General features: G+C 39.4%; 1 protein-coding gene across 13 annotated transcripts in view; it reads right to left on the reverse strand.

Moving 5' to 3' along the window:
• The window catches only part of BRSK2 (BR serine/threonine kinase 2), a 318,986-nt gene extending 306,713 nt beyond the window's left edge, over window positions 1–12,273 (reverse strand). For 12 of the 13 annotated variants that reach the window (XM_074842066.1, XM_074842056.1, XM_074842064.1 and 9 more), the window contains exon 1: window positions 11,840–12,273. In XM_074842066.1, coding sequence (XP_074698167.1) covers window positions 11,840–11,933 — 94 coding nt within the window. In that variant the 5' untranslated portion in view covers window positions 11,934–12,273. The remainder of the gene's footprint in view (window positions 1–11,839) is intronic. The other variant, XM_074842057.1, reaches the window with a different exon arrangement.
• Between the last annotated feature and the right edge of the window lie 1,084 nt (window positions 12,274–13,357).

Here is a 13,357-nt window from a genome sequence, read left to right on the forward strand (position 1 = left end):
GTCAAACTCCCCTCTCAGATAAACTTGAGCAAGACTGTGAAGTCACTGGGACTGCACAGATGTAACCGAGTGGGGAATCTGACTAACTAATATCTTCAACACCATCAGGAAACAACCAGAAGCAAGAAATGTGATTTCACAAATGTGAGCAATGAAATAAACCACAGACCCAGAAGAAAAGCAGCACAGGACAAAACCCAGAAATACTAGGACAGATCTTCCTTTGTGGTCGACGATTACTGAGTTTAATCAAGCTTTACTGATTTGTAAGAGTGGAAAGCTTGAAAAAAAGTGTATTTAACTAGCTTCAAAAATTAATGAAAAACTCTTTAAGGCTGGTGCTTGCAAAGTATAAGGAATCTTAAAAGCTGTGCCACTCATAGCCGTGTCTTTTCAACAAAACAAATGCCCACGTTTAATAGGGCTATAGCGCTTGTGTCATTGCCAAGTTCTAATATAATACTTGGCTTTGTCTTTGGTGACGATTTTTGTACAGACGGGCATTGCAAACACACAAACAGCTCTCAGTCTTCCTCTCAGCTTTCTGCGGAAAGGACTACTTCAAATACTGCCACTGTACCAAAATGGATACATGGAGGAAATACAGAGAGGGTTCCCTTCTTCCCACACTCCCCAATCACTGAGCTCAGTTGCAAACAGAAAGGACCAAGTTCTAGCCTCCATCCTCCCTCCTTTGCACTGCTCCAGCAGCAGCAAGTAGGCAGGAATCCAGTCGATCAAGCTGTCTGGGGATTCCCCAGCATGAGGAATCCCAATGGGGCTTAGCACCACTTTTTCCTCCTAACTTTGGTGTAAGAGTCTTAAGCAAGGTGATGGCAATATCTGAGCAGTAGCTGTATTCCAGCAATCCCAATCTGCCATGGCAGCACCTCATGGCCTTCAAAACCAAATGCACATTAGAGAAGCTGTGCTGTTTAGGACAGTTTTGCTTTAGCCTGATTTCTTAAGGAAACAAAACTTAAATGTTCAGGCTGTCTGTAATTCCCCCGTAACACCACAACAGATTAGCAAAGTCTGAAAGAGCAAGGGAAGTCTCCAAAATTCTAAAAATTTCAAAGGAAGTGCTGAATGTCTGGGGAAAAAAAAGATTCAAACTATTGCTCCCACAATGGAAAGAATAATTGTGAATTAATCCTTAGTGTATTCCAAGAGAAAGAAAAAAAAGAGGGACAGGGAACAGAGACAGCTTCAAATGAGCCACAAACAGTCTTCACCTAGCCCAAGAGACAAGGGACAGAGCATGAGGAGGGGAATATTGGGTACAGAACTGGAGGAAACAGAGTTCCTTAGTGTCACAGTTCACTGAACAAGTTACGGCTTAGTTGCACAGGACAGCACAGAATAGCAGAAGAGCTGAGGTAGCAAGTGACCTCCAGAGATCAGTCCAACACCCTTGGTCAAAGCAGAGTCAACTAGAGCAGGCTGCTCAAGGCTGTCTCTAGTCTGGTTTTGAATATATGCAAGGATGGAGACTTCCCATCATCTCTAGGCAACCTGTGCCAGGTTCAACCCACCCTCACAGGGGAAAAGCTTTTTCCTATATTTAAATGAAACTTCCTATACACACACAAAAGCCCATCTAAGATTAGTACTTTAGCATGAAAGGGATTATATGCAGATAATGTAACACAAGTTATCTTTCCTCTCAGTTCACAACCTAGGCAAGACACATGAAATGTGGAAGATGTAAGGGAAATGTCTAAGGGAAAAATAATTCTCCAAGGACACACAGTGCATCAGTGTTAATTTCCTGAAGACAATGCATAAGAAGTGGGAGAAAACCCTAGAAGTACTTTATTTTTCATTTTACCATAACCATACAGGTTTTTTTAAAAAAAATAAAATTAACAATAGCATACACTTATTTAGAGATAGAAATACTCTAAACAAGAAAATGGCCTATCAGCTCTTCTAGCAGTAACCATCAACGTATTTAAACAGGGCTGACATGATTAAGGGGCTTAGTCTTGGAACTGTAACATTCCCAAAAGTTTTCTAAGAATACTCTCCTAAAGTCTTCATTAGTTTGCTGTAGGAGATTGCAGTTGTAGAAAGAAACAAATACCTGTCTAGCATCCTCTAGATTAGGATGCCAATCCCTGAACTGGTTTCCAGTTTGAAGAGGCAAGGTAACTTCAAAGTTTAAAAAGAAAAACAAAGCAACAAAAAAACCACAACCAAAAAATCAAAACCCAAAATACCCACAAAAAAAAAAAAAAAAATCACCAAACCAAAAAACAGATGACCAGAACTTCAAAAGGAAAACCACAGAGCAGTCCGGTACCTGCTGACAGCCAGTCATCTCAACATGACAGCCAAGCTACCCATCATTTACAACGTGAAAATAAGATGAGAGCTTTGGGATAGAGTGCTGGGAGAGATTAAGAGATTCCAGTAAGGTAAAAAGCTAAGAGTCAAATCCATTCCTTAATCTTAGGGACAGGTCACAGTTATTAAAAGAAATTCATACGTTCACTGAATGGAACTTACCCAGGACAAATGGTAGGCATGATGACTAATCCAACCCTCAGCTGGCAAACAGTCAGCAAAAGACATGAGAAATTTTTAACCATCCCACTCAGTGCATTTCATACCACAACGATTTGGGATGTGAAGTCTTCCTTTCCTACTTAAACTCATGTTTTAACTCAAATGCAAGAAAACAATAGTCTTAAAGTCTTGTGCTAGCTTAGCTCAGACTTTATCAGAGCAGGATGTTGGGTTTTTTTTAAAATAAAACTTAAAAAAAAAATAATACGTCACCATCTCATGTTTAGCTGCAAATATGTTACTGCTGGTCCCTCTTCTGCAATTATACTACCATAGGGCGGATGAGCCAACATTGTGAGCCTGGGCTACACTGTACCTCATCCTGGACCAAAGCAACAAAACAATCACTTTTCCATGAAGGGCATCTGTGTAGAAAACTAGTGTCTACATTGCTAGTCACACATAAAATAATTAAGAAAAAGAGCAAAAGAAGATAAAGAGCCAAGCAATTCCATCAACATTCCCTGCTGAGTTGGTATGAAGACCTGGTACACTCATCTGCAGCGGAAGGACTGCTCTTCAACCTTTGGCAGACTGAAACTTAATAGTTCTAAGAGTAGGCTTTAGACAGACAGTAGAAAATTAACGTATTTTTGGTCCAGACCAGTTTGCTTCTCCCACAAACCAGCTCCTCCATTATTTTTGTTCTAGTCAATAGTGCTTTTAATAGCTAAATGACAAGGGCAGTCAGCTTATGGCACCTAAGGCTGAACACACAGAGGAATGACACTGCAAAAGCAGAGCTTGTTAATATGTATGTAATGTAGACATTATTAAAAAAAAATACATTATCACACTGATTTTTTTCTCCCACACTAAGCATATACTGCAGAAGACAGCAAATCAAAATTGCAAGAGCCTTAGGATACAGACTACGTTGATTTGTTAGTAGAAGCAGGCAGCCAGAAGAGCACTTACTAAATGGATGCCTGAAAACAGTTTTCTATCTTTTTTTTATTTTTTTTAAAGTTAAGCACTTCACTGGAAATACCATCATGCCTATAATTCCCACGTAGTGTTGGAACACTAAAACAAAAAAGAAAAAATTACTTGTACACCTTAAACCACTTAATGCTGGTTTCTCTCCTCAGTTCCCCTCTGCAGCCTGCATTAACCCATTTACTGTCAGTAGATGTTGCAAATCTTCGTGCAAAGCTTTTACCAGCAATAATCCCCTTTTGTCAGTAACTGGCAAGTTACTTTTTCCCAAACTCTTTAACTATCAAATCACTGATTATCAATGGGTGGATGTTAGGTAAGAATCTAAGGAGCAGCCTGTTATCAGTGGTAAGCCACACAAGGAACAGTCCTTTCCAGTCTAACCTCACCCCTCCCACCACCCCAAATTAAAAATGTTTATTTGAACAAGAAATTAAAAAAATATTTCTCTTCCTCTTAAGTACGCAATAATCTTTATGCAAAGAAGCCACAGTAGGAACAGCCAAGGTCTAAAAGGCAGAAACTGTGTGGCACAGCCATGGGGTGCAAAACAGTAAGCTCAGCCATTAGAACTTTGTGAAAGAGTTATTTAGGGCAGCTTTAGGGCCACTTTAATTTATGTCAGTTGACAATGATCTCTGCGGCCTTCAGGAAATAATAAAATTATTTTCTCAAAATAATACTGAGAGAGCTGACAAATCAAGATAAGTATTCTATTCTACCACTGCAGCACTCAGTAACTATCCATCAGCTACCTGCACCAGCCTGGAGGTTACTCTGCACTACTGTGAAGGCAACTTGCAAGAGAATGTACCTGGATTTGTTTAAACATAAACATCATCATTTACCTTCTTTGTTCATATTGCTCTTTATCCTCAGTCTCACAACACACTTCCATTTATTATCCTTTAAAAACTGTATCCCAAGGTCATTGCAAAAGAAACAATATATTCCTGTTTATATAGCGCACAGGACAACAGCAATCTCACAGGCATCTCTGCCACAAATGACGCATTCAAGAAAAAAAATGCTTGCAGCTACATCAACAGCAAATAATACACTTTCATGAACAATTTCCTCTGTTCCACCTAAACTCCATTTAAACCCAATTTTCAAAAGAAATGAAGCAATGAAAAAAAAAAAATCTTCTGGTGGATTTTTTGTGTGGTTTTTACCAGCATTTTATCAGTAGTTTCTAGTCTGTAAACAGAATGAATTAATAAGTGTTATATCCCTATTCAAAATTAAATGTAGAATAAATCAAATAGAACTGGATGAACACTATTAATATGCTCTAAGAGTAAGTTTGATTTGGTCACATTTGTGAGGCCTTTTAAAAAACCCTTCTGGAAAACTTCACATCTTCCAGGCAAGGGTGCTCATGGGAATCATGTACAAACTGTCCAGGAAAACTAAATTTTCAGTTTGCATGCACAAACATTTACGTTGGAAGTGCTCACACAGCTATGCAAGTAGAATGTAATTCTCTTATGTAACATATCCAAAAGACTATATTTGAGAGTACAATTCAAATCTTTGAATATTGTTTAAGTGCAACCAATCCATAAGTGAGGTAAAGACAGTTGGGGAAAGGAGATAAAAACAGTTGTTTGCCAGATAATCTGAAACAAGTAAGGACTTAAAGGAAATCATTTCGCACTTACAGACACTGTAGACAAAGATGGTTCAAGTTCATTAAGAACACTATTTGCAACAAATTATTCATGTTATTCTACAGATCAGTATGGTTGTTTTGTAGAAAAACTACTGTTTATGCATGAATCAAAAAACGTAACAATCTCCTCATATTCCATAAGCAGAACGAACAGCATTATTGACTAGGATTGCTAAACATCTTGGGTTTGTTTAAAACAAAACCAGAACATTTCTTCGGGATATTTCTTAATAGAACAATCCACAACAAACAAAAAAATTCCACCCTTACTTATTTATCATGGGTTTGATGATCTTCCTACTGAAGTCAGCTCACCTGAAAACACTGACTGACTTCACAAGGGCAACTTACTGCATCTCAGCATTTGAAGAGGAGCACTCCTTGGGCATTCATTTATGTCTCTGCCCTCACTCTACCTTCATGGAAATCTATATCTAGGCTTCCATCTCTTCTTATTTTGACTGTTCTCCTATGTGCATTCCTCAGACAACATCTCTTACCTCAGAGGGCATTACTTCCAAATTTCGCATTTCCTTTCAAATTTCTTCTAAAACCTAGAATTCTTTCACCACCTACACTTCTTCTATACTACCTACCTACTAATTTTGAGGTGGATATCAACATTTATTATCGCTATTGCAATTACTGTTTAACTCTCTAAAGTATACAATATTAAAGACTTCCCAAAATATAATGTATGGAGTAAATTTATGGTATACTGAAAATACTGCAATGCTGCAGAATCCAAAACATACACTGGCTGCTCCACTCAATTTACCACAGGAATTGTAAGAGCCCACTTAAAATGCTACATTTGCTCTTCTCATGGAATCACAGGTTTTCTAGAGATCAGAAAGAATTCCTCTCAATAAGTAAATTCTACTGAGAAGGGTTTTTAATTTCTTCAATCTTTCTCATCACTCTAATGCAGTCCTTCCCACTGTAGCAGCACAAAATGACATTAGAGCAGTGATGGAAAGTAGAAAAGTGCTTGAGCAGTGCAAGAAGTCTATTTGTGAAATCACTACTGCTGTAGTTCCTGCTCATGTCTGAAACGTAGGTACACAGTCATTTAGTCCTACTCATTTGATAGTATCTGAATTTTAGCAACCCTTGCGTGAGCAACATTATTGTGCTTTACAAAGAAAAACAATCATTTAGAGCCTGCTCCTGTTTCAACAAGTTCATAATAATTTTGCTATTGATATTGAGGTAAAAGACTAATGGTGTGCCTCTACAAAGTTTGCAGAAGGATGAAAGCTAAAAATCATTTTCACTGTAGTTAGCATACAGGAATTTGCTTTAAAAAAAAAAAAAAGAGTGAAAGTCATAGAAGGGATATCTGAACTTTGCAGTTCAGACACATGGCGTGATAATACTAGTTTACTTCAGTCAGTAATGCAGGCAAACAGCACTTTTGAACAATCAGATCAAAGGTATATCAAGTTAAAGACCAAGTCTCTCAAAACTTATAACCATTACTTGAAAATTCATTAAGTCTAAGTCACTATGACAAAACCTTTCTTGGCAAAATTTCATTCTTGAGACCTCTACTGCCCACAGTATTGCTTGCAATATTTTATTTCAATGATTACTAATTAACTGTTTAAGTCTTCACAGACTATCACGACAAAGGGTATGGATTCACTGTTTTGAATGAAATTTTTTTAAGGAAAGTAAAATATATTAATGTCTTCATATATAGTATATATACTGGTCTGTTGTTTAAAAAGGCCATGAGGGGATCTACAATGATTTACACCTCTGTAACGATATATCCAGCTAGACAGCTAAGCAGAATAAAGCTGTACTCTTTAGATTCTCTCTAGATTGAACACACTGAGTCAGAAAAAAAAATTATAGCAGTATGAATGAAAAGGATATACTTTGTTTAGCCTACTTACCTAAGGAAACCAGGCTTCAGAGATCACATTCTCTACCAAACACTCCTCGAATAGATCTGAAGCTTTCAATTTCAACCAAATTTGACAGAGACAAATACAAAAATTAACAAATTTCAGTTTCTGCTGGTGTCATGGAAACAGGTGGTTAAGGTTGTAAAGAAACACCCTGTTTAAGCTCTCACTGAATAGAAGTCTATTAAATTCGCTAAGACCCAAATTTAATGATTACTGTTCTTACATAACCCAAGAGCATACTGCTGAACACCTCACTGATGGCTCATCTACAATTAACATGTTATACACCAAAAGAGCTGTAAGTTATATGGTACACAATGCAGAAAAGGGACCCCCTACAGTTTTTGCGAAGGTCAAAGTGCCATGAGTTTCAAGCAGGGTTCTTTGTATTGAATGTCTGCAGAACTGGGCTTAAAACAGAATGAAAGGAACAAGACAAAAATGGATCAGCAACATTAAATTTTTCATCAAGGTTATCTCAGAGTGAATAGGATAACTCTCACTTAGAGCCAATGTCTTACTGCTTGTAGACAAAGCAGCATTTTGAAAATTTCAACTAGCCATTGAACTGGCAACATAACAATGATGCTGAAGCCTCTACAGTGACTGTCAAATGAAAACACAAGAAAACCCTCCGAAACACTAAAGCCCTTCACAAGAAATACTTCAGTTCCTCATCTTTGCACTCATTAATAAATATTCACTACAGTCAATCTGAATTACTCTTAAGTGTTTCAAGGGTAAAATAGGGGTTAATGAGGCCAAAAGAAACACATGAACAAAGATACTCATAGAATTTAAAAAAAAAAAAAGCAAGGAATATGCAAGAAGCTGATTTCACACAGAATTAGTGGCAAATGGAGAAAAGTCTCTGATCTAAAACTAAACTTCATCATCAGGTATGACTGGGATTTCTCAAGGCAACTGTTTCCACGTGTGTTACTGTAACATGACACGTATCCTGTGCTCATTACTGTTAATTACAATGAAAACCTCCTATAATTAACTGTAGAAGAATGTATCAATGAAACTTAGATAAACCAATCTTTCCCCACACATATATATAGTAATGATCTTTTGCACTAACAGTTCTGTAAAATATTTTTTGAGTAGAATTAAGATTATGCTGCTTCTTGCATTCTTGCAAAATCATTCAGATACAGACTCCATGAGCTGTTCCTCCAGCTGCACTAAACAAGAGGTGCCCTGAATCCCACCTATTACAAAAGCAAGCCATCTTACCACAATACTCAAATTATACATTAAATTCATATGCTACATTACTAAAAATCATTTTCCTTCATTCCTCTGTCATTCCCACTACCAGCAAAGAGCTAAGCACAGACATTTTTCAGCACTGCCCCGTGTAGCCCTTTTCCAACTTCTCCGACATAAGAGGCCCTAATCCTCTCTTTGTGGCATCAGTCACCCTCAGCAAGCTTGACGCACCAGCACAGAAGGCCGCTCAGGACAAATTCAGCATACCCGATTTTGAATTCTAATCAACACTTTCAACAATGGCTGTTCCCCGCCAAGCTGAACTGAATGCTTTTCCGTGTCAGTTTTGCCCACCCACAGCCAGATGTCACCAGGTTCCACTGATGTCCCAGACAGGGCAACTGGATCTCTTCACAGGGACTAGGAGGCTGCTGTTGGTAAACACTTTTTTCAGCTGTTAAGGTGACAATCAGTGAGAACTTCACAGTGAGGAAGGCCGTGAGAGTTCTACTTACCATTAAGTTCTCCCCTCATGGCACCCCTTCCAAGTCTGCCCTGAACTATGAGCCCACGCTCCTTCCCAAAACCCCCTTCTTTTGATCTCAGTCAAAGCAGGTAAGAACAATTAATGTATCTATATAATACTAATGTATCTGGGAGCAAAGCTAGACCTGCCTATCTGAAATAATAGAGTCAATAAAATTTTATTCAAAATATAAGAGGTGGATATGAAGATCACTGCAAAATGGACAGGACTTTGCAACACAACTTACACTTTCTTTCTATTCATCGTTACGTTTTGCCAGATTTTATTTCTCACTCTTCCCCATCCCCTTGGGAAAAAAAAAAAATAAAAAATACAGAGATATATATATTCCAAGCCATTACCTCCTAATCTTCCAAGCTTTAAAGTCAAGCTCTAAAGGAATGATTACAACCACTATTTTCTTCAGCCATATGCCACTGCAACCCAAATTCAAAGTTACACGCCATGACAACATACTCTGGTGAATCAGGGCCCTCATACTGCGCTTGTTGTCCTCTCCCTAAAATACTGCAGGTTGCCTGCTTACCCTCCAAAACAAGCAGGATGAGGACTAGCTACGTACCACACACTGTTCGTGCCATTCTGCATGTTCCCAAATGTGATTAGCACAGAAAATGCGAGAAGATCAGAAGGCATTTTTCCATATTTAGCCATGTATGTTTAATACCAAGTTGGATTTCACCTCAGTGCATCATTCCATTAACCAAGGGCGGGTATAGAAAGGAAGACATAGACTGACATCAGCTACTTTTAAGATTCCTCTTCCTCCTCCCCCAACCTCCAGCTTCTATGACACCATGCATTGTGCATTTTATGTGCATTCATGTGTGCAAACAGCAGAGACTTATCTATAAAGATCAGTTATATGGTGAAACTGCAAAAGGAAACTTTCACCCTCGTCCAGCTGGTTGAATAACTGCAGAGGCCAACAGCAGCAAGCCTCTAAATACATCCTCCTCTTCTCCCTCCACCCCCACATCTCTAATCACTTAGGAGGAAGATAGGAAGATTAGCAGAGAGGAAAAAAATAACCAAAGCTGCAGATAACCCTTTAGGACCACAACGTCAGGCTATGAGACATGGAGCAAAAGGTTAATGCAGCTGTATTTTCAAGAATCTCAGACACAATTGTATTTAAAGGAAAGGGAGGGGTGCTGAGAAGGTGAGAGAGAGAGAAAAAAGGAAATGGTGATGAAGACAAAAATGAATTTGTCATCTACAGCTGGCTCTTTGATCACCTGGAGTATCCAGGAAAGGATTACCAGCAGAAATAGGGCAGTTTTATTACCAAGACACTGCAATTTTTTGGTATTTTCATTATCATCATCAGAACAGATTTTACTAAGAATACAGCTGCAGAAGTAAAGGCTTATTGAGCTATGCAAAGGAAAAAGGTGGTAACCAAAACAGTGACAGAAAGCTACCTTTAGCAGCTGATACAGTGAAGAGATTTGAAAAAAATCAAATATAAATAAAAGTCACTTTCACTAGAAGGCAATGTCATCTTCATCCACGTCTCTGAACGGTTGCTATGGGGTTGTGAAGAGGAGGGGAAGGATGGGGGGGGGGGGGGGGGGGGTTTATAATCAATCATCTCAGAAGAGCATTGCTTCTTACAGAGAAAGATCTGGATTTTGACTGTGTCCCTAAGAAAATTGCGGACTGCAGAGCTGCTGCCACGCAGGGCAGTGAGGAAGCAGGCAGAGCAGAGGCAGCAGCTGGGGATGGAAACGCCTATTAAATCCTTTAGACAACAGATGGGCAAAGCTCGGCTGGGTTATAAAAAAAAAAAAAAATACACCACAATGCATCATGTTTTATTGTCCTACCATAATGAAAAACACTTAACACCCACATGCCCAAAGAAGCCCCCCTATGGCTGATATTCCCCTTTCCCTAAATTTTAATCTGGAGTCTCAATCCACTTCTGGGGGGCTCCCAACCCAATGAATTTGTCAGATGCCATTGCTTATTGCACCTGTTACTAAAAAAAAAAAATAAAATAAAAAATTAAATAAGGAAGACATTTGGGCTTCTTTTTAAGGGTTTTTCTTCCAATTAATGCTCCCCTGCCCTTGAAGTGAATATGCCATCCAAGCAAGCAACAGTAAGTCCAGATCTTGAACGCATTTAGGGGATCTAATTATGTCATGTAGGGCAGAAGCACCTGCTCTCCGCTAATTCCCTCCACTCGGTTTCCTCTTTTTAATATTTCTTACCATTGTTCCATTCAGGAAAATCTGCTGGGGGTGAGTTTCATAAACAAGCTTTAAGAAAAATAATTAAATAACCTCCCCTCCCCCCCCAATCCCTCCTACAAAAACACAGCATAACCAGAATTAATTCTGCTACTGATCCTCTATTTTTCTTTTATTTCAGACCCTACCCACAAAAACCACCAGCCCATCCATCCATATTTGCTAAATACCCACAGCAGTCAGTGCCACAGACATACTGTACATATTTCCACCCCCCCAACTGCACCTTAAGGACTACACCCTTTTCAATCATGATGTCATGAAATACTGCTGGTGACTCCCCCACTACCACCACCACCACCTCTTCGGTACTACAGGCTGTGAACCTTTCCTTTCAATATAATTTGATTAAAAAGAAAAAGCTCCTAAGTAGGGCAGTGAAGAAATTGATGTGAAAATTCACCACCAGCAGATCATCTATTTTTTCCTCTGCATGCACTCTGGCTGTCATCAGAACAACACCCATTAGCAGGAGTAATGAACATAAAGCATCCTGGGCTTTTTTTTTTTTTTTTTGAAAAAAAGGAAAAAAAAGGAAGAAAGAATTAAAATGAAAACTAAAAATAAATAAAGGCAAAATTTCCCTAGGAATATTATCTCCACTAAAACAGCAAATGGGAAAACCTGAACCCTCAAATATCCCATCCCCAACATCTCACTGGCTGCTACAGCACCTTCCCCCTAGCGCCGGGGCTGCTGCAAAGGAACCAACCTGTCTGTCCTTTTCCTAGGGTTTTCTCCAAACGATAGGGTCCAACATATTGTGCATGTTGAGCTCCGCTGCCTTCTTTCCCTGTTGATGTCATTTCTACCTGGATCTGTAATTCTGCAATGTGTATGTGCTGATGAGCTGGAATTTCTCTCTCTGCAGTTCTTTAAATTCCCACTTTGCAGCTGTGCAAGCAAAGCACTCTTTTTCTTTGCTTTAGTCCACTTGGTTGCAGATTTTTTTCTTCCTCCTCTTTTCTCTCTCTCTCACGTGCGTGTTTTCTCGCTGGGTCTGCCTGGGGCGCTGATGGCCGAAGGAGTTATTTTAATGTTCAAGGAGGGGGATCTACGATCCAAGCCCAAGGAGCATGATGCTGGTGATCCGAGCTCCGCACGCCTTGTTCTCTCCAGGAGCTGTTCACGGGAGAGCCAGAGCTAGAGCAGCGGAAGAGCTGGGGCCCGCAGCTGTGACTGACATGAAACGCAGCCAATCCTCTCGTCTCCCACCTCCTTCTCCCCGCCTCCCTCCACTACCTTTTCTTTTCCATCAGCAGCAGTTACTGCCTCTGCCTGCTACAGAGCAGCAGCATCAATGGCAACAGCAAACACCTGAGCTTATCAGTCTATTGATAAGGCACAATTAAAGATAGCTTAATGTGTATATCACTTAAGACCCAAGCATACACTTTTTTTTTTTTCCTTCCCTCTGAATTACACTCCACTATGAAGCTATATTGTCAGAATATTAAAAAAAAGGCTGAAATTGTGGCAGGAAATAGGAAAGAAAAGCTACCTCTGAAAATGAGCTTGAGAAATTCTCTGTCCGTTGGACCTACATCTTCGGTGGCTTCTACCCTTTAAAGAGAGCCTTTGGGGGGAGGAGGTAAAGAGGAAAAAAAAAAAGGGAAAAAACCAAGACCAACCCTGTAACCACTAAACTCAATGACAGACCCGCTTTTGAGTTTGATGGGAGCAAATAAGACTTTGGGTCTTTAGATGAACAGATCAAAAATGGCACAGTCACTATCTTAATTAGAAACACAGCAGAGAATCCAGGAACTAGGGGCTTGATGGAACTGATTCCCAGATCCACAGGCCCCATACTAGCAGTGTAAGAAAACTTTCACTGTTTTTGACCAAGTACTTATGCCCGTGTTAACCTTCAGAGTTTAAGGACTGGATGAAGTAAAAGATTCTGCCAATCTGCTTCAAGTTAGGCACAAGTTTACATTCCTTCTAGATTCAGGACCATACAACAGTTTCAGCCAGGCTCCAGGGCTATCAAGCTGAAACCATCAACACATACAAGTTCCATGTTTTACCTTCTCTTCTCTGCTCCACTCCAGACAGAAAACTGGTCAAGATATTCTTACCAAATTGCAACTGAGACACAACACACAAGGATTCTTTGGTCAGAGAGGGAAGCCTTGACAAACCTGTAAAAGAAAGAGAGTGTAAAGAGAGGGAAAAACTTGAACAAGCCTTATCATTATCTGTTACTGAGAGAAAAGACTATTTCAGA

The sequence above is a fragment of the Strix aluco genome, chromosome 16 (assembly GCF_031877795.1).
Source record: "Strix aluco isolate bStrAlu1 chromosome 16, bStrAlu1.hap1, whole genome shotgun sequence".
Taxonomy (NCBI): Eukaryota; Metazoa; Chordata; class Aves; order Strigiformes; family Strigidae; genus Strix; species Strix aluco.